This window comes from Anser anser (assembly GCF_964211835.1).
Source record: "Anser anser genome assembly, chromosome: 2".
NCBI classification, from domain to species: Eukaryota; Metazoa; Chordata; class Aves; order Anseriformes; family Anatidae; genus Anser; species Anser anser.
This window is the reverse complement of record NC_139721.1, coordinates 24575751-24595453: the sequence shown is the minus strand read 5'-3', so window position 1 is coordinate 24595453 and position 19703 is coordinate 24575751. Positions and strand designations below refer to the sequence as shown.

Here is a 19703-nt window from a genome sequence, read left to right as displayed (position 1 = left end):
TACAGCTTCCGTTGTGTCCTCATACCCCTGCCTTCAAAGACGCTCGCGCAGCAAGTGGGTGCAGCTCTAGGATGTATGCCAGCCGTCTTACTAACAGCTGTTCACGGGGAAGAATAAGAACTTGCATAGCAAATTGTGTTGTTATTTTGCTGGCATATTTCCTCCTTCGCCTTTCCGATTTCCGGTATACTTGGTTTTAGAAAATGCCAAAAATTACCTTGAAAGAATAGAATGAACATAGTATTTTCAGGCACTTGGCTGTTACCGTTAGACTTGTGGATTACAGTTTAATCAAACCACACTTAAACTGACATTTACAGTTTCGTCTTACTCTTTTGTCTTAAAAAACACTTTTTCACATACTAAATTACCACACTTGAACGCAGTTGGTAGATTTGCAAGGAGGTATTTCAGACTAATTGAGTAAAGACTTTTCAGAACATAAGGGGTTCTGCTCATACTATCCTAAAAATGCTGTTTTCCTTTCTTCCCAAGGAAATGCAAATCTTAAATGCAGTTTCCATTAGGAGTAGGGCAAGGGAAAATAAGTAAATTATTGAAGAAAGAGGGCCATGGTTTAATAGTTACTGAAAATTCTTCGAGGGTATTTGCTCTGGTTGCATTACGGTTTACTGAAAGGTAGGAGGTTAGGGACCAAAGTTTGTTCTTACCACCTTATTTCTTATAAGTTATCTGCAAACACCCAAGTCGTGTGACCCTTCATCAGCTTTCCCATGCAGATCACATGAGTAGGAGCTGCAAGATCCGGTCGTAGGGATTGTAAAATGTCATTGAAACACCTTCTAATGACTGTTGTTAACTAACTATAAGCTATCCTTCAACCAAAAGTCTAACAGGAGAAAGCATAAGCTGTTTGTGTGAGTGTGCAGGTGTGCATGTTGTGTTTGCGTTTAGAGATGTCTGTTTTGCTGTTGTGTTTTGGAGATGTCACGAGAAGCTTCTGTTTATTGTTAGTGGTGGTTGAGTCCGTAAATCCCCTGTATTTTGATGGACAGATGGACTCTACTATGGCATTAAAGATAAAAGAAAATCTGAGTTTATTCCAGTACAAGCAATATTTCATGTGAAGTAATACCTCAACGTCCGCATAATCATGCCTTTAGTACTCTTTTTAAAACTTTAGAAAAAAAAAAAAGTGAAAATTTTAAAACATGCAATGCATGTTATTTTAGTACTCATTTCTATTTTATCAGTACAGCTGAAATAAAATATCACCGTTATCTTGTTGCACTCTTCCTATGCCAAATGCGGGGCTAGCTATGCCTAAAGGTATTCTGAGTAGTTTGGTACCTCAGCTAGATGTCTAAATGTGTAATTAGATCTGGCAATGTTTCCGATTTCAGCGCAATTACATGTACGCAGTTCTGCCTTTCCAGTGATGCTTAAGAGTACCTGTTTATTTGGTGGGAGAGAGGTGGGTGTTTAATGCCTTCCAAAGTTTCAAGCTCTGTTACTTCAGTAATGCGGAAGAATAATTGGTGATGCTGTACTTGTTAATGGTGACATTTAGTAGTAGCGTATATGGCATCTGGACATATCTATGTGCAGCTATTTAATAACAAGTCGAAGGAATCCAATTCCTTTCATCCAGTTTGTTGTCTTGGACATATTTTTATCAAAATGATGTATAAATAGTAAATATTTTTCTCCTGTGACAAACTTTTTCTGTGCAAAAAAAAAGTTGTAATAAAAACCAAGTCCAGAAAGAATGGATTGGTTTGGGACAAACCGTTTTATGCTTTCTTTTGCGAACCCTGATACCCTTTCACAGGTGGGAGGAAGTTCATAGCTAATTAAATTCCTTTCTCTCTTGTGGTAATAAAACAATTTTTGTATTCTATTGTATTATTTGCATATGCAACATTCAGTCGAGTTGAGACTTTATACCTCAGATATCTTGCCCAAAATATCTGTGCCCAAAATATGGGCAGAATAAATACTTTTTTACAACCCTTGAGGATTAGCAGCTTGTTCAGACTGAATCCATGTCATGCTGACTTTGACTACGTGTTGAGACACGCCGGTATGAAGATGAGTGGCAGAACACCAGGTGCTTTGTGTGGAGTTATCGAAGTCTAACTTTATTCCTAAAGATCCTCCCACAACAGGCATGTCAGCTGGAAATAAATTGCTATGTGACATCAGTGCTTGCTGATTTAATTTTTTTAATCAACCAGTGTATCGTGTCTTGAATTTTTACAGATCATGATTACATGAATTGGAGCCTTCTTTCATTTTATAAGATAGTAGTAGGAGTGAATGCTGACTATTTTGTAATAGTTCCCTGTGTAATAATATGAAAACCTTGAGATTATTTTAGTTAAATTTCTAAAGTTGATAGAAATATCTGATGAAGTGCTTCTCAAAAAAAAAAATGGATCACATGTCACCCAAAAATACGTATTTACATCTTTCATTCTTAATGTTTCTGAGTTTGAACAATTCTTCAGAACGTTTCCTGGCTGGTCTAAAAGGAATTTTAAAAGCTTATTTTTAAAAAAATGAAATGCACTGATGCTGACGTATTCATGGTTAGCCGTGAATGCTTCAAGCACCCTAGGCTCTATGAAATGGGAATGGGGCTTTCTGGCCATGAAATACATGCTGTTATTTCTGCACTCTTCCACATGTTTATCCAAAATAGATCGTGGTTACCAGCTGTGAGATGCAAAATATTCTATTATATATAGAATAGTATTTACAGGTACATATAAATACATGTATATTTTTATATAAAGTGTTTGTGTATTTTATGTATGCACACGTGTATATATAACAGAATATATATTCTGATCCTAATCAGTGAGAGGAGTTAGGTAAAATTACTGTTGGTTTTGTTTCATTTTGTTTCCTCTCCTTAAATGCTAGTTCTGTAATCTGTCTCTAGGACCTAGTTTCCCAGATTTTCCAGTTTTTGCTGTGGCCCAGTCACACACGCACTTCTATTCCTATACACTTCCAGATTGCTTTGGTAACAAAGGTGTGGTAGACATTTTTGTAATAGTAAAGAGCTGAGATGCATCTCATTTATTAAAATTCGTGTGTAAAATATAAAAATGTAAAGCAATATAGAATATTGTTGAATGGCTCACTAGGTTATGACACACCAGCAGTACATACATTCACCTACAGCATTCTGAACAGCTTCACAATGCCTTGGCATTTCTTTGGGTTTCAAAGTTTTGACTGCATGTTGACCATCAAGCTCATGTTACTACATTGACTGGTTGAAGACCAAAAACATGTTAAGGCTGACTTTTTGCTACACCGTTGCAATAAATACCAACCTTTTCTGTAAAATGAAGATGAATATGAAATCCCTACGCCATTCTCCCCTCTGAAGAAGGTTGACAAAGGATGGGCAAGAATTAAGCTGTTTGGCCCTTCCAAGCCTGGCCACTGAAACTGTGGATACAGGAAAGAGCTCGTGTTGTTTCTTCAGCTGACCTAACTTCAAATCTGGATAATAACGCACAGTTATACCGATTGCTTCAGCAGAGTGATTGACCTGTTCGTACAGTTTTAGAAAACTGAATCAAAACCAAGTCTTGCTTTCATTTCCTTTTTTTTCCTTCATTTCCATTTACCTCAAAAGCATGCAGACACTAGCAGTGTAATTTAAATTTATTTCCACGTTACACCTGGATAAATGTATGCTAGAGTAGAAGTTTTTGTTTTTTTAAAAAAATAAAAATCAGGGGACTCATTTTGTAGCGATCTGAGCTGTTCCCTGACGTGATGACCCTGTCCTGGGGCCTTGGTGCGGTCAGAGCAGGGCTGCTGGGCTTGCTGCTGGTTCAGCCTCACAACAGCAGGCCTTAGATTTACTGCTTGCAATCCGCAGTCTCCAGTTCACCCCATCAGGTTTGCTCGAGAAGAATCCTAAAAATGAGTGTCGCTGAAGCTGATGGTGTCTTGAAGATTTCTAAAGAGCTTGTTTAATATATTTCTATTTACTTATTCTCTCCGTTGTTTCCTACTGGAGCCAAGAGCCACCTCCACTATTCCTGCTGGCGCTGCCTCTTTGATTAATGCTGGATCAATCGCTGTGGTTTTTGCTTCAGTTTCACAGCAAGACTCGAGTTCCTTTGGAAAACGGGGCTATGTGGAAAGAGCCATCCAATTGTCTCGGCAGTGTCCTGCCCAGGAAACATAATAAACGTAATACATTTCTGCCAACATGTGCCTAAATTTACATCATGAGAATCATGTTAGCAACATATTAAGAGTGCATGGGTTCACGCATGTGAGGGATTATTTGTCCCAGTAGTATGAATAAAATCCAGCCCACATCTTGATATGCTGTAGACAAAATTCTATGTTTCTAAATGTGCGTGAGAATATAAAAGACCAGAAAGCGTAGCGTGTCTTGCAATGTTACTAACATTGAGTACTTGGTTTTCAGTGGGTTTTGCTTGTTAAGAGGTTGTGTGAGGCCAGTAGGATGCAAGGCATTAAAGAAAATGATCTGTCCATCTGTATCGGTTCTGACCTGAACTTCCCTGAACTGCATGCTCACAGAATCACAGAATCCTTAAGGTTGGAAAAGACCTCCAAGATCATTTTATGGTCCACTTATGGTTGGACCATAAACACTGGACCAGAAATTCCAGTGTTCTGGCTGGCTCAGGGTAAGTGTCATGATTTAATGATCTTTCCGGTGCCTTTAGGAGGTAGGGAATTACATTTCATTTTTAGGTAGGGCACAAAGAGTAAAGGTGAGGTGTGAAAGCAAGTTAACCCTGCTTGGATCCTGATGGTGGTTTCCTGTTACTGGTAACACCCCAATGAGCAACGTTCAGGGTTTCCTTTCGGATGGGATGTGGCTCATCCCACCACCTTCCTTGGGGTAACGATGGGGGCCGAGAGCTTGCAGGAACAGGGTGCGATCTCCCCGTGCCCCGCTAGCTCCCAGCACGGCCTAGCAGTTGGCCGTCATCTTGTTGTCTGCCCGTAATGCTCAACCAAAGCTGATCGGGATCGTTTTGGCCCTTCAGCAAAGTTTCCCTTCCAGCCTGGACGAGTTGTCACTGGGGGTTATGGCACAGCCACATAGGGCTCAGCATGAGGAGCATTTCCAGCAGGAAAACCTCAGCCCAGCTCGACCAGCGGGACGGATCGACTTGGCACGAGGGGGACCATGAGGGGGGATGCGGGCGGGCTGGGGCAGGCACTGGGAGCATTGGGGACGCCACTAAGGCTGGCTTTGCCCAGCGCAGGCCACCGGGGGTGCCCGCCCCTACCGGCCCTCATTGGCAGCGGCGGCGGGGCCGGGCTGGGGCTGCACGTGGAGGGAGCTCGGTCCCGAGCCGAGCCGTGCCGGGCCGAGCCATGCTGCGGGCTGCCGTGCTGCTGCTGCCGCCTCTGCTGGCCCTCTGCGGGGCCACCGAGGGGCTGGGGGCTCCCGGGCTGCCCCCCGGCCCCCGGCGGTACGCGGCCCGCCTGCCCCCGGGGGCGAGGGTGGGCGACACCGTGTTCACCCTGCCGCCGGGCCGGGAGGCGGGCGGCTGGTTCGAGATGGCGGCCCCCGGGCAGGCCCCGCTGGGGGTGGACAGGGCGTCGGGGCGCCTCTACCTCAGGGGGGAGCTGCCCGCGGGCGGCGGCGCCGAGGCGCTCGTCAAGGTGCACAGAGGAGGGGGACGAGGTAAGGGGGCGGCGGGGGGGGGGGGCTCCGGGACCCTCCTCTGGGCGCTGCGGGGATAGGGATGGGGTCGGACAGGGGATGGGGACGGGGTCGGGCAGGGGATCTGGGTGTACAGGGGATGGGGTCTGACAGGGGATGGGGTCGGACAGGGGATGGGGTCGGACAGGGGATGGGGACGGGGTCGGACAGGGGATCTGGGTGTACAGGGGATGGGGTCTGACAGGGGACAGGGATGGGGTCGGACAGGGAATGGGGTCTGACAGGGGATGGGGTCGGACAGGGGATGGGGACGGGGTCGGGCAGGGGATCTGGGTGTACAGGGGATGGGGTCTGACAGGGGATGGGGTCTGACAGGGGATGGGGTCTGACAGGGGATGGGGTCGGACAGGGGATGGGGTCTGACAGGGGATGGGGTCGGACAGGGGATGGGGTCGGACAGGGGATGGGGTCTGACAGGGGATGGGGTCGGACAGGGGATGGGGTCGGACAGGGGATGGGGTCGGACAGGGGATGGGGACGGGGTCGGGCAGGGGATCTGGGTGTACAGGGGATGGGGTCTGACAGGGGATGGGGTCTGACAGGGGATGGGGTCGGACAGGGGATGGGGTCGGACAGGGGATGGGGTCTGACAGGGGATGGGGTCGGACAGGGGATGGGGTCGGACAGGGGATGGGGTCGGACAGGGGATGGGGACGGGGTCGGGCAGGGGATCTGGGTGTACAGGGGATGGGGTCTGACAGGGGATGGGGTCTGACAGAGGATGGGGTCGGACGGGGGATGGGGGTGCCACAGGCACCCCAAGCCACACACGCACACGTCCCCCGGAGCTGCTTTGCTCTTCCTCAGAGTTTGTCTGACAGGGTCGCTGACAGTGTTGGTGGATGTCATTTCTTTCTTTTCCTCGCACTGCTTCATTGCAGAGGGGAGTTGTAGGGCTTTCTGTAAATGTTTTATACAGCCTGTAATGGTCGGGAACTGTGTAACATAGAGCTAGAAGGAAAACAAATACGTTGAAGCATGCTTGGGGCTGCGTGCTCCTTTCCGTCGTGTGCAGGCTGCAAACCCCAGCGCTGTTTGGGAGACTTGTTCGCACAGGGGAGCGCTGGGCTGCGCAGCTGGGAAGCAGCACGGTGAAAATGCTGGGCAGCATTTCCAGCCCCGAACCTTAAAAAAAACCTCTGACATTCAAGGCAGAACTTCTCAGTCAAGCCACAGACAAAGCCGGGAGGGTGGCATGCTCCTTGACTGCCTTGCTTATCCCTAACGAAAGCAAATAACCTTGTGGGCAGTGTTGTATAAATCAGCCGTGCTGTCCTCTCCAATACAGTGCTGTACAATGTATTTTTACTCCTGTCTGTGCACCGATAAAGTATTGACAAGAGATGAGCCTCAGGGAGAAAGGAATTCGATGATCAAGTGGGACAAGGTCATTTAGTTGCTCCTTTGAGCCACTTTTAAAATAAAAGCTATCTCCTAAATGTGTACAGTAGTGAACTTGGGATCTCTTTCTAGCTGCTTATGAAGACAACTAAAGATTCAGAGGCTTCGAGCATCTTGTTCTCATTTGAAAAAACTTGGTGAACTGTCTAAAGCCAAGCAGAATTAACTTGTGCCTGCTCCTCATTTCTCCTCATGCCACTTACCAAATATAATTAACAGTGGGTGACACAGCAATCAATACTATGGGACATGCGCCCAACTTTTTATCCTCTCATTAAACGAGAAACAAAGCCATCAGACCCTCACTAATTGCCATGTGTTACGTAAAAATGGTATGAGTGGAAATAGGCTTTTAATGGGTGCTGCTTCTCCAGTGACGTTTGTGTGTTGGCTTTTTGTTTTCAAGGAAAAGGCAGTAACACAGAGCACTGTCTCACTGTAGTCCTAGAAGATGAGGTATTAGCGTTGAAATACTGAAATAAATGTGAGTGTGGAGTACTGCAGCCTCTGAATCCTGACTTAGCAGTAGCAGTGATGGGCATGGGATTGCCCTCATGGCTGAGAGGGCTCTGTGGACCCGCTCCTCTGCAGGGGTGTCGTAGGCAGAGCCCGATAAGCAGCGAGCCGTGCAACTCACCGACAGCAAGCTACGTTTTTAAAAAAGCATCTGTCAAATCCTGAAGTTCCTGAAAAGGCACCTAGCCCATGTTGTGCTTTCAAACATCAAGCAGTTTGATTTCTTTTTGCTTTCTGACAGAAAAAACACATCTACCAGTATGCCCACCTGGAAGGGAAAACCATTTAATCCGCTTAATGCAGCTTCCGTAAAAGCTAATGAGTAACCTTGTACGTTGCCAGCTCTGATTTCCAGTGAAGATACAGCTTAGTTTTTTCATGCAAAAATGGCCCATTTCTTCCTGGCACCCCCTGACATTTTTAGAGCAAACCAAACCTGAGCCCAGAAGCAGAAACCTGACCTGGCAGCTGGGACTGGAGGTCACGCTGCTGTTTTCTCTTCCGTCTATCGGACTGATTAAAGCCATATGTGGATGCCACTGCTATGCCTTCAAGTTCAGGTGCCAGCAGAGGAAAGGCTTGATTTGCTTGAACCGTAAAACCATTTCAACGACCGGGGATCATTAGACAAAACAGCAAGCTCCAGGATGAAGGTTATTGTGTTACCTTGTCTGTCTGTATCTCTGGAAGAATCTCACGGTAAAAATATATAGTGACCCAGAGGCAATAAATAAGTGGTAAGAATGTGGGGTAATGTCTATAGATCAAAAACAAGCAAAAAACTTCAAAAGTGAAGAGGTAAATGTAAAGTTTGTTACAGATATTCCTAGCAAGGTGCATAAGGATTTCTCATCACTTAAATAGATGCCTTGTTGTAACAAGATAAAGAGAAGAGCAGAGATCTCCAAAGGAGAATACGCAGCCCTTTATCCTTAACAGCAGCCTGGTAACTCTCTTTATACAGCCTAGGATTTCATATTTGTGAAATGTCAGTGTATTAAAGCAACAGGAAGGCACTTAAAATTTGTTTCAGACCCAGATCAAAGCTGCACCTTGCCAGAAATATCCCTGCGTGCCCTCACCATTGCCCCACACCCCACGAGCACAGCGTGTGGCTGATGTTGGTGCTGCAGGACGGGATGCCTCAAATCCAGTTTGCACAGGTAGTTTGCCCATTCCTTCGTACCTAGGCAAGTGTGCAAACAGATTTTGTTTTTGGAAATACAATCCTGAAGCGGATCTGATCTTCATCCCATCCATGCCTCTGTGCTCCCCTTTGAAGGCTATCCTCACTCATGTGCTGGTGGCTTCCATGCAGGCGTTTCAGTGCAGGCATTAATGTTTCGGTGCCAGCACAGCAATTGGTACATAAAAATTTAAGAACAACATTTAAAAACATCACCTTAGGAAATGGGCTGATGGAAAGGAGGAGGTTCTGCTCCTGTAACTGTGCTCTTTTTGCTTGCACACTGCTGATGGAAGGACCTGACAACAGCACTTGGTGCCAGCAGAGTGAGGAGTGCTTTGTGCCTACAACTACGGATGTATTTGCTTCACATCAGGCGGGTTGGCGAAGGTTTTGGCCGAGGAAACAAATGCTGTGTGTACGGAACAGGCATCTGTTCCGATGGGAAGGATATTGCCCTGCCTTCGAGATATGGCCGTACCTCCTTACTGCAATGGAGCCCAGTAGGTGTGGTAGTGTGTTGCGGGGGATATGATACCCCTGAGCACTGTACCCAAGCCGTAGGAGTATTTCTGAGGCACCGATCTGTTCACTAACAGAACTTTCACCCTCTACAATCTCTCATCAGTGTTCGGTGTGGAGCTGACCCGTCATTTTCGTGACGCACTGAAACTGCACCAGTCTGCTCATCAAGACCACGTGAAAACTGATTTCTCTTTTCCTTTCCCTCGGACCGAACCATTATTTGGGATCCCTGCTGGCTTTCCTAAGGCTTGTAGGAACAAATCAGCCGCTGGATTCAAAGGCCATTTGGGCGGGAGAGAGTGGGCACAGCTGGCAGCATGGCTGTGTAAATATCACTTCTGTGGGCCCACAGGCATTTGTAAAAACAGCGATGAATGCTAGTTAAAGATTAATTATTCCTATAAGACATCTGTTATAAGTTTAAATACTCTTTAAATGCATTATTCCTATGTATATTGAAATTTGGGGGCAATTTCTGAAAGGCACAAAAATACACATTGAAGAGTTTTCACAAGCCATGTCCGTATGTGTCTTAATTTTATTCAGATCCAGAGCTTTTCTTCTAGCATGCTGTGTAGCTGGTGAGGACTGGGCTGCAGGTGTTTTGGTGCTAAGGGCTGTTTTAGAGCTGCTTTATGAGAATGACACCCATGCTTGGTCCATCCTTAGGTAGTACTGGAGAACCTGGGACTGATCATAACTGAAAAGCAAGGACTGGAGTGTTCAAAAGCAGCTGGAATGGTAAAAACAAAACAAACAAACCAAAAAAAAACCAATCTCTGTTGTTAGTCTAGGCTAACGACTAGAAACTGGGACACAAGAGTGGCTTGCAGCCATACAACATCTAGTTGGGAAAAAGTCTGATAAACTGCTAGGTCTGAGAAATCTGATTTATGATTTCCTAGGTGGTTTATGAGGAAGCTGTATTACCAAATCTGAGCGAGAGAAGTGAACAGTGCTCGAAAGCGGGGAATAAAAAAAACACAACAAGGAGAATCTTGGAAATAGGCAACCATTCCCCCCACTCTTCGTGGTGATGTGTAATGTTAAAGACAAACAGATTTTGTGCAAGCTGCCTGCCCGCCAAGCATTTTACCTTGCTGCCTCAGTAACTGCTGTGTCTGCAGGGAGGTCTACAACCTCAAGGCAATTTAAACCTAAAGAAATGAGGCCCCCCCTCGTTTTTTTTCCTTTTTGTTTCTACCAAAACACACTGATCTTTTCATAGTTTTCAGTCGATTTGATTACATTTTAAAAAATTACTCTTGTAAAATGTGATTCGTAAGGAAAATTGCAAATTTATAGCACAAGAATATAGAGGCTTTCTAGAACCACTGTTTTTTGGTATGATATTTGAGATGGAAGCTTATCAATTTATTCAGTGCACTGGGTGTTTCCTGGCAATTGCTTGTTTTAATTTGAGGAAAAAACAGGTAATTAGAAACTAATTTTGTGTTTCAGTCCTGAAGATTACAAGACTTCCTTAGCCACGATTTGGAGGCTGACAGGAACTGCTTCTCGGGCACAGATTCCCTGGGCAGGGCTGAGCGGTGGGTTGGAGCTGCTGGCCCTGCCCTGCCCCTGTAACTCCTGCACCGAGAGCCCAGCGCGGCGCTGTGTGAGCATCCAGCCTTGGCGCCGTGGATCCGAGCGCTTCGGAAACATCCCCGCATGCTGTGCTATCTCTTCTACATTCATAGGGTTTTCCCAGAGGGGATGTAAACAAAATAACCACCGTTATTTCCCAGGTGTGATCTTTAGGCATGTTTTTTGCTTCTCAGCTTCCCAAAGGTTTCCATTATAAACCCACTACGGTCAGTGCAGTTCGAGTCCTCGACTTGGGTCTGCGAACAAGCTGCCAGCAGCATGTGCATCTCTTGCAGACGACGACTGGTACCTCTGCCACGTCACCCTGCTGGCCCCAGAGGAGGAGCTCCTGTCCTGGGCCATGTACCCGTACCCCTACCTGGCACGCGTTGATCCAGACGCCCGCAAAGGCACCCTCGTCTACCAGCTCGCTGCACGATACAGTAACAGCGAAAACACCAGCGCTGGCCTAACTTACGCACTAGTTGCGGGTAGGTCCAGTCTGAAAAAACGGCAAGCATCTGCCAAGTTGCAGATTTTCCTTATCAGTTTCCCATTTTATCATTTCAGTCGGTAGGTTTTATCCCTTGTGGGGGGGACACAAGATACAGCGAAAGTGGGAGGCTTTCGGTAAAATAGATATGTGGAGGGGAATCTTCTTTCTGCCCCTCACTTTGCTTTACTTCTGCTTTGAAATTGGTTGCAACCTTACAGTTAGCTTAAGGCTCTGGTTTTTGTACAGTCTTGTCTCTTTTACTCTGCACCAGCCAACAGCACAGGGTAAGAGATAAGGAAAGGGAAAAATAAGCACGTGCAAGGATGTAGGTAGACGATTTGAGGATAGCTCACCTTAAAACACTGAAGATGCAAACGCTCTTGCTGCGGGGCATGTTCCACACCAGCTTTGCGTACGTTGGCAGGTGGTGAGGAGCGATTTCAGGTAGATGCAGACACCGGGGTTATCAGGACGACGGGGCTGCCTCTGGCGTGGAACAAGGAGTACGTGGTCACCGTGCAAGCCTCGGACGAGTACGGCAACAAGAGCCCCTATGCCTCCATCTCCGTCCTGGCGGGCTCCCGGCCTCCGCAGTTCACTAACATGTCCTACAGCGTGTTTGTCCCCGAAAATACTCCGGCGGGAGAAAAGTAAGTCCTGCTTTGTCAGCTGACCTCCCTCACCACTGTCTGGGAGGAACTTTACGGAGCCCAACTGTTGTGGTTTAACCCGGCTGGCAGCTAAACACCACACAGCCGTTCGCTCACCCTCCCCCCTCCCTCTCTGGGATGGGGGAGAGAAACGGGAAAGTGAAGCCGGTGAGTTGAGATAAAGACAGTTTATTAAGACAGGAATATAATAATATAAGGAATATAAGGAATATAATAATAACAATAATAATAATAATAGTGATAATGATAATAGTATTAACAATAATAATGGGTAAGAAAACAAGTGATGCACAATGCAATTGCTCACCACCCGCTGACCGATGCCCAGCCTATCCCTGAGCAGCCGGCCCCCTACCCCGGCCAGCCACCCCTATCTATTGTTTAGCATGACACCATAAGGTATGGAATACCCCTTTGGCCAGTTTGGGTCAGCTGTCCTGGGTCTGTCCCCTCCCAGCTCCTGCTGCACCCCCAGCCTGCTCGCTGGCAGCACAGAGCAAGAAGCCGAAAAGTCCTTGGCCTGGTGTAAACACTGCTCTGCAACAATTAAAACATCAGCATGTTATCAGCGCTCTTCTCATCCTAATCCAAAACATAGCACCCTACCAGCTACTATGAGGGAAAATTAACTCTGTCCTAACTGGAACCAGGACACCAACAAAGGGATGTTTCCTGTTTTTACTTCTCAGGGCTATGCGTGTGTGTTTGTGCATTACAATATAATAAATGTGATGTGCTTTCTAAAATAAATGATCTTTTTTCTGGTGTTTGAGGGTCTGTTCAGCTGCTTGAGAGCAGCACGGGGTTTTAAGGTACCCGGCAGCAGGTGGAGCTGCACTGTAGGGCATTTAAGGAATAAGAAATCTCCAAATAAGCTGGTGAAATAGGAAAAGCTGCTGTAGATGTGCCACTTGCTCCTTAAAAGAGACCAAATGGGGTGGAGAGAAATCTGTCTCCCTCCCTGGGGCTTTTGCTAAGGTGGCCTTAGAGTGTTTTGTCATGCTGGCCAGAGACTGTTGTGAGAGATGGAGCTTCCGAGCATAAGTCATGGTAGAAAGGCAAGCATTCATTTCATTGCCTGGGGGGGGGACAGCAGCATCTGGAAGGGCCCCGTGCTTACGGTTTTTCCTATCCATCTGAACCAACTCCTTTTCTTAATCTAAAGCTTCAAAGAAAGTCAGAAGTGTAGCAGTTATCTATACAACTGAAGCAGAACAGTAACTCCTGTAAAGCCCTGGAAAGAGTACGTAGGGGAAGAAAAGGGGATTTCATGTTAGAAGGGGATTGAAAAGCATTTTATCCCAGCTCTGCTGTGTCAGGGATCAGCTTGGTGAGAGATGAGGGGGCTTCCTGTAGCACAGGCACTTCCAGCCTGAATCCACCTTTTACCGTCCACTCCTCACTCTTCTAGCTACCCACCTGACATCTTTCCTTGTAGCGTTGAAGCGAAGGATTAATCTCTCCCTCTTTACAGAATAGCAGTGGTCGAGGCTGTTTCCTTCCAGAGCCAGCCCCTTTCGTACTCGCTGCTGACGAACCCCAGCGGGCTGTTCAGCGTCAGGCAGGGGAGCGGGGAGCTCCACCTGAGCCAGCCCGTGGACTACGAGGGCGAGCACCACCTCTACCACCTCCTCCTGAAAGCCACGGAAGCTGAGAGCGAGCTGAGCAGCGTGACCGAGGTATGGGAATCGCTTCATGTGCCACCCGCTGTCCTGTCCAGCTCCATCACCTCATGAGCTGAATGAGTTACATGCATGGATAGTCCAGAAAATTCGTGAAGAGAGATGCTGCTCGGCGGGGAGGATGTCTTATGATCAAGGCAGAAGTCTGGGCTCTGATCTGGGGTCATTTAGGCTAAATGAAATACTTGTTTGGCTTTGGCTTTGCCTCCCATCAGTTCGGAAGTGGAGGAGATGACATTTCTCTGTGTTGTAGTGTGAGAAAATGCTTAATGTCCCATCCTTATACCTCCAGTGAATGCCCAGCGTATATCCAGGGTGAGGTGCACGTGTTCCTGAGCGTAGAAACCAATATTCCTTCTCAAGGTGTCCTTTTGTCTCAGGTCATGGTCCATATCACGGATGAAAACGACTGTTCTCCTGAGTTCCAGCACTCCATTTACACCAGGGACAACATTCCTGAAACCATTCCTGTCGGCACGTCGCTTCTGCAAGGTGAGCACCTTCCCAGTACCTCTCGCTTCACTCTTGTCTGTCCCATTAGCTGGTGTTACAGGTTCACATTTCTACCATGAGAAAATGCTCTTCCACGGCGAGATTTGTAAAATGTAGACTTTACTTTGTAAAACGTAGGCTTCCCTGGGGTCTGTAGATGGCTTTTTCAGGTATCCTGGAAGTAGATTTGTAAGTGTCTTAAGGGGAGGGTGGAGTTGAATGCATTGGTCCAGGGGCAGCTGCTGCAATCAGTGAGGGTAAGGGTCACGAGGCAGAGCAGCACCAGAGAGAGCTGGTGATGCAGCGAGATGCAGGGAGCCCTGAGCTGATGCATCTGCACAAGGGGGGCAGAGGTGCTGCTTTGGGAGCAACCTGGCCTTGAACACCTCCAGGATGGGGCATCCACAGCTTCTCTGGGCAACCTGTGCCAGGGCCTCACCACCCTCTGAGTAAAGAGTTTCTTCCTTGCATCTAATCTAAACCCACCCTCTTTCAGAATATTATCCACTTGAAAAAATGGAGCTGTTGGAAATAATTTTAAACCCCAAGTTCCAACCAAAACTTCACAGTCACTTTCAAAATCCTGTGGCTGCACAAATAAGGACTGAACTTGGATGGCACTGCACCTTTTGTCTCACTGTATGGAGTCCAAGAAAAATAGGAATAAAAGTCCATTTTCCAACCTGTTTTTCTGTTTTTCATCTTTGAAGTTGTCTCCAGGTCTGACATAGCCCATCATGATGTGACAGGTGACACAGATGTGCTCTGCCTAAAACCAGGAAAACGCACATGTGCTCGCTGTCAGTATTCAAATCAAAGCACGGGCAGGTGCCAGGTAACGGGAGTGCAGGCTGAGACCTCACGGTGGTGATGAACTCTGTAAAATGGGTGAGCGCCAAGGCAAGACTTAGTGAAAATGTTCACATCTAGGACGTGTCTTTTGAAGACAAGGATGTAAGTTTCCTGAATTTGAAGCTGAACGTGTGCAGGACACAGGGGTGGTAAGAAGCTTTGTTTCCCCTGCGTGGCGACATGCTGATAGCAGGGCTGCAGGGACTGCTTTCCCTGCAAACTTACCAAGAGAGCTCACCGCTTGCTGCAGCTCATTTTTTGGTTTAATGGCTCATGGGAAGAAATAAGTTGCCAGTTGATCAGAACGATTAACTGCTAGAAGTTCCCAAGCATGTGATTTCCTTTGAAAAGACGAATGCTGTTCTCTCCGTGAGACTTGTAAAGCTGATTAAAACTCACCCAACTGCGGGATAAAAATGTGTGCCCCACGTCCAAATTAAGCAGAATGGCAGAGCTCTGCAGAAAGGTTTATAAGTGCATCCAGCTTGGTTGTCTTGCCATACCGGGTAAATTATGGGGTATATTATGGTAAATACGGGGTAAAACAGTGATCTATGCCACTTGTTAAACCTGTGGGTGATGTAAACGCAGGGTTTGGTCATCAAACATTTTTATTTCAGCACACTGGAAGGCTGGCTTGTGTGGTGTTTGTAGTGTTGATGCTTTGCTAACACAGTTAGTCTGTCTGCTTCGACACTACAGGCGGATTGACGCTCACTGCACGTGCTTTAGGATGCCTGGATACAAACGAGGATGCTCTGAAAAGCGCAGAGCTTTGTGCTCAGCAGGGGACAGTGAACTTCTTCAGCCGCGCCAGCAAAGCAAGGCTTAGAGTTGTAGCTGGCAAGTGTGTGTGAAAATACCAGGCTTTGGACTGTAGTTAGCTTGCGCTGAGATAGCTCAGAGCACGGGCAGAGCTAGCACAGACCTGCTTGCGCTTGCTGTATGAGCCTGAAAATGGGTTTGCAGTGCAGATCAGTTTGCAGGATGGAATGGAATGGGAATGGAACTCCCAGTTGCTATTGGGAAGCAAGGGATGGCTGTGTAACGTGCAAGCATCACATTCCCTATTTGTCAGGAGAAAAAAAAAAAGGAAAAAAAAAAGGTATGATCATTGAGCATGTAAAATGTGCTTTTGTAAATGGATTTGGAGATGTTAAACAGGAAATTAGAACCACAAGAATGACCTTTTATTCTGAGATGAGTAACTTTCCAAAAGCAGAGGTAGTTGTTTTTTTGTTGTTGTGGGTTGTTTTTTGTTTGTTTGTTTCCTGAGTAACTAACACAGTATTTCACTGCTCTTTTTGAAATCTTGCTCTTCTCCGTTCCTATTTTGAGTTAGTATTCTGATAATTATGGGTCACTGATTCTTCACCTCATAGAGCTGTCTGTCAGGTTGTCCATGTGCTTGTTACATGCACTGGCATCACTTCTGTGCCTTCCACAAGACTAATTTAGTGCTGAGATGGCCCTAATCGTATCCTCCTGGTCAAATGAGGAGGTGGTTTAATACCGGTATGAGGCGAAGCCTCGCTGTCTGGCTAGAAAAATGGCAGGGTAATTGAAAAGGTGAGCTCCTGCTCTTCAAATCACTTTTGATACAACATGTAAGCTCTCGCTCTTTGTTCTGCTGCTTTGCTGCTCTGGAGCAGATGGGACACCGTGGGTACTGAGCAAACACTTGTCGGGGAGGAATGTTTAAGCACTCTATACCTTGAAGCGCCAGGTAATTAGAAAGTACTTGAGCTATAACGTAGCTGGGAGCTAATTAAATTGGAACAGCATCCCCAGAGAAAGCGAGGACACAATTTGTGACTGATAATGCTCGAACAATGTGCATACTGATTGCGTGTTAATTACCAGTGCTGACTGCTGTTTGCACGAAGCAGGGTGCAGTGCTGGGATTGCCGTGCTCTTAGGGCACTGCAGCGAGCAGCCAGGCCGGGGTGGTGCTGTCTTGCTTGTTTTGTCCCAGGTTCCTGCCGAGTTCCCAGCCTCCTACTGCAAATAAGACTTTTATGATGGCTTTTTACGAACTTTTGCATGATGTCTGTTCCAAAAAAAAACCTATCTGAAGTTTACTGGGTAGGGAATAGCATAACCAAAGCCCTGCTGCAGCATGTTAAATGTGTTCCCTAACAGTTCTTGCCACAGACTGCGACTCTGGCTCCAACTCGGAGATCTCCTACTTCGTCCAGAGCACTGATTTTTCCATCACGCGCCACGGGGTCATCAATTCTAACCGGAGGCTGAACTTTGAGCGAGCAAACCATATGTATGAGTTCGTGGTGATAGCTGTCGATAAAGGACATCCCCCTCGGACAGGAACCGCGTCCGTGCGCGTTCGAATGGCCAATGTGAATGACGAGGCTCCTGTGTTCTCCCAGCCCACGTAAGCCACCTTGAATGCCTGCTTTGCTTTTTACAGATGCTGTGTGTAACCTTGATAACACTTGGCTAAAGGTTTTTGTTTTTTTTTTTTTGTACATCCGTAAGCCCCAGTGAGACCAGAGGGTAATGTGTATGAAGAAAGGCTTTAGAAGCTGGTACTAAATGCCCTCCAATTTCTCCCTTCCGTGCACCAGTTACAGAACTTTCATCTCAGAAGACGCTGGTCCCAGTACCTTGGTGGCCACTGTCCGGGCCAAAGACCCTGATGGAGATGGGGTGCTGTACCTAATTGCTGGAGGTAACGAGGAGGGCAATTTTGAACTGGATAGTCAGAAAGGTAAGAAAGGTTTTACGACAGTTATAAGTGAATGCAAGTCTCTGGTTTATCTTCAGGTTACTCTCAGGCAGAGATTCAGAACAACTTTTAAAATTCCATTGTTAATTTTCCTGTAACTGTTTTTCTAAGTGCATGCCCTTTTTTTCTGTCCCTTTTACAGCATTGGTCTACAGCAATTGCCTCATATATACAAATTTGGAAGATAAAATTGTATGTATTAATTCTAAGCAATCTCTTCTATTTTAATTTCCATACACCAAATTCAAGTTCAGCATGGGAGAAAATGGATCCTAAAAAGAGAATGGCTTTTACTTAAACTAAATACAATACAGGGCTGCCAAGTGAGTAGTCTAGTTTCTACTGTCTCGTAATAAATGGCACCTTACCTCAGCAGTAGTCCTTAAGCCACTTAGATCTTTGCATTTATTCGTGAAGCATGGTACTACTCAATAAAAGAGAAGTAACTGACTGGCTTTTCTTTGCAGGTACATTTGTTGAATGCACAAAGCAAACACATTTTAAAAACACTGAGGGGAAAAAATATTTTTTCACTACCTTTTCTAGCTATAACACTGGTTCTTAAACATGAGGACAGCCCCACTTGGCAATGTGGAATGTGTTCAGGGAAGACAAGATATCACAGAAAAATTCCACCTGGCCTCTATCTCCCTCCTTTTATGTCCATTTTTCTTCTCCAAAGTTCTCTCCCCTGGCAGCCACACAAAGGGTGCAACATTTTCTTTCCTACAAAGAAAGGCTGAGAGAGCTGAGGTTGCTCAGCCTGGAGAAAAGAAGGTGCTGGGGAGACCTTATAGCTGCCTTCCAGTACTGGAAGGGGGCTTATAAGAAAGATGAAGAGAGACTTTTTACAAGATCCTGTAGTGGTGGGACAAGGGGTAATGATTTTAAACTGAAAGAGGATAGATTTAGATTAGATATAAGGGGGAAATTCTTCACACTGAGGGTGGTGAGGCCCTGGCACAGGCTGCCCAGAGAAGCTGTGGATGCCCCATCCCTGGAGGTGCTCAAGGCCAGGCTGGATGGGGCTTTGGGCAGCCTAGTCTGGTGGGAGGTGTCCCTGCCCATGGCAGGGGGTTGGGTTTAGGTGATCTTTAAGGTCCTTTCCAACCCAAACCACTTTGTGATTCTATGATACTGTCTAGTCTGTATTTACAGCTTCACCTGTATGTCAAAAGTCATAAGGAATCACCATATTCATATAATCTGCAAGTGCAAATGCTTCATATCAGCTAAAATTACCTCTTTGATATTCATGGTTGACTTGAATATCACCAACATTTGGTGCCCTGGTCCCAGGACTGCGCGATCTGATGTGATGACTGATGTTATTTAGTGAAGACTGAATCCTGTACTTTGCAACCAAAATACAGACTGAACCAAAAACACAGTGGCAGAGAAATGTGATGCTCTCTTGACTTTGTTTGTTTGTTTGCATGGTAAAACAAAATTGCACTTTGCTTCCGAATTCAGGTATCATTAAACTCCGCCGAAGCCCGCTGCCCAGCCTGAAAGGGCCGCGGTACGTACTGAACATCACTGCCATAGATGACAACGTCTCGGGGGGGCCCACCCCTCTCAGCAGTTTTGCTGAGGTTATTGTAGGAGTTAACGACGTAAATAACAACAGGCCTGTCTTCAGAGAGGTAAGATGTCTTTCTGCAGATATTCTTTTCCCATCATAGCTGGACTTACAAATCCTTCTTGGCTCCCTATGATAGCTGGTGGGCTGAAGGGACTCTGTAAAGCTGAATGAATCTGTAATTGAACACATTTCTTCACGCTTAAAGAGCAAAGTCTTCATTCTCTTTTTTCCATCCTCTTTCTCCCTTAGAGCTTGAATTC

General features: G+C 46.3%; 1 protein-coding gene across 3 annotated transcripts in view; it reads left to right on the top strand.

Annotated features, from left to right (window-relative positions):
* The first annotated feature begins 83 nt into the window (after positions 1 to 83).
* LOC310894746 (neural-cadherin-like) overlaps positions 84 to 19703 on the top strand; it is a 50587-nt gene continuing 30967 nt past the window's right edge. For all 3 annotated transcript variants that reach the window (XM_083825226.1, XM_083825225.1, XM_083825227.1), the window contains exons 1-8: positions 84 to 5665; positions 11216 to 11410; positions 11840 to 12065; positions 13561 to 13765; positions 14149 to 14260; positions 17255 to 17504; positions 17698 to 17840; positions 19332 to 19504. In XM_083825226.1, coding sequence (XP_083681352.1) covers positions 5086 to 5665; positions 11216 to 11410; positions 11840 to 12065; positions 13561 to 13765; positions 14149 to 14260; positions 17255 to 17504; positions 17698 to 17840; positions 19332 to 19504 — 1884 coding nt within the window. In that variant the 5' untranslated portion in view covers positions 84 to 5085. The remainder of the gene's footprint in view (positions 5666 to 11215; positions 11411 to 11839; positions 12066 to 13560; positions 13766 to 14148; positions 14261 to 17254; positions 17505 to 17697; positions 17841 to 19331; positions 19505 to 19703) is intronic.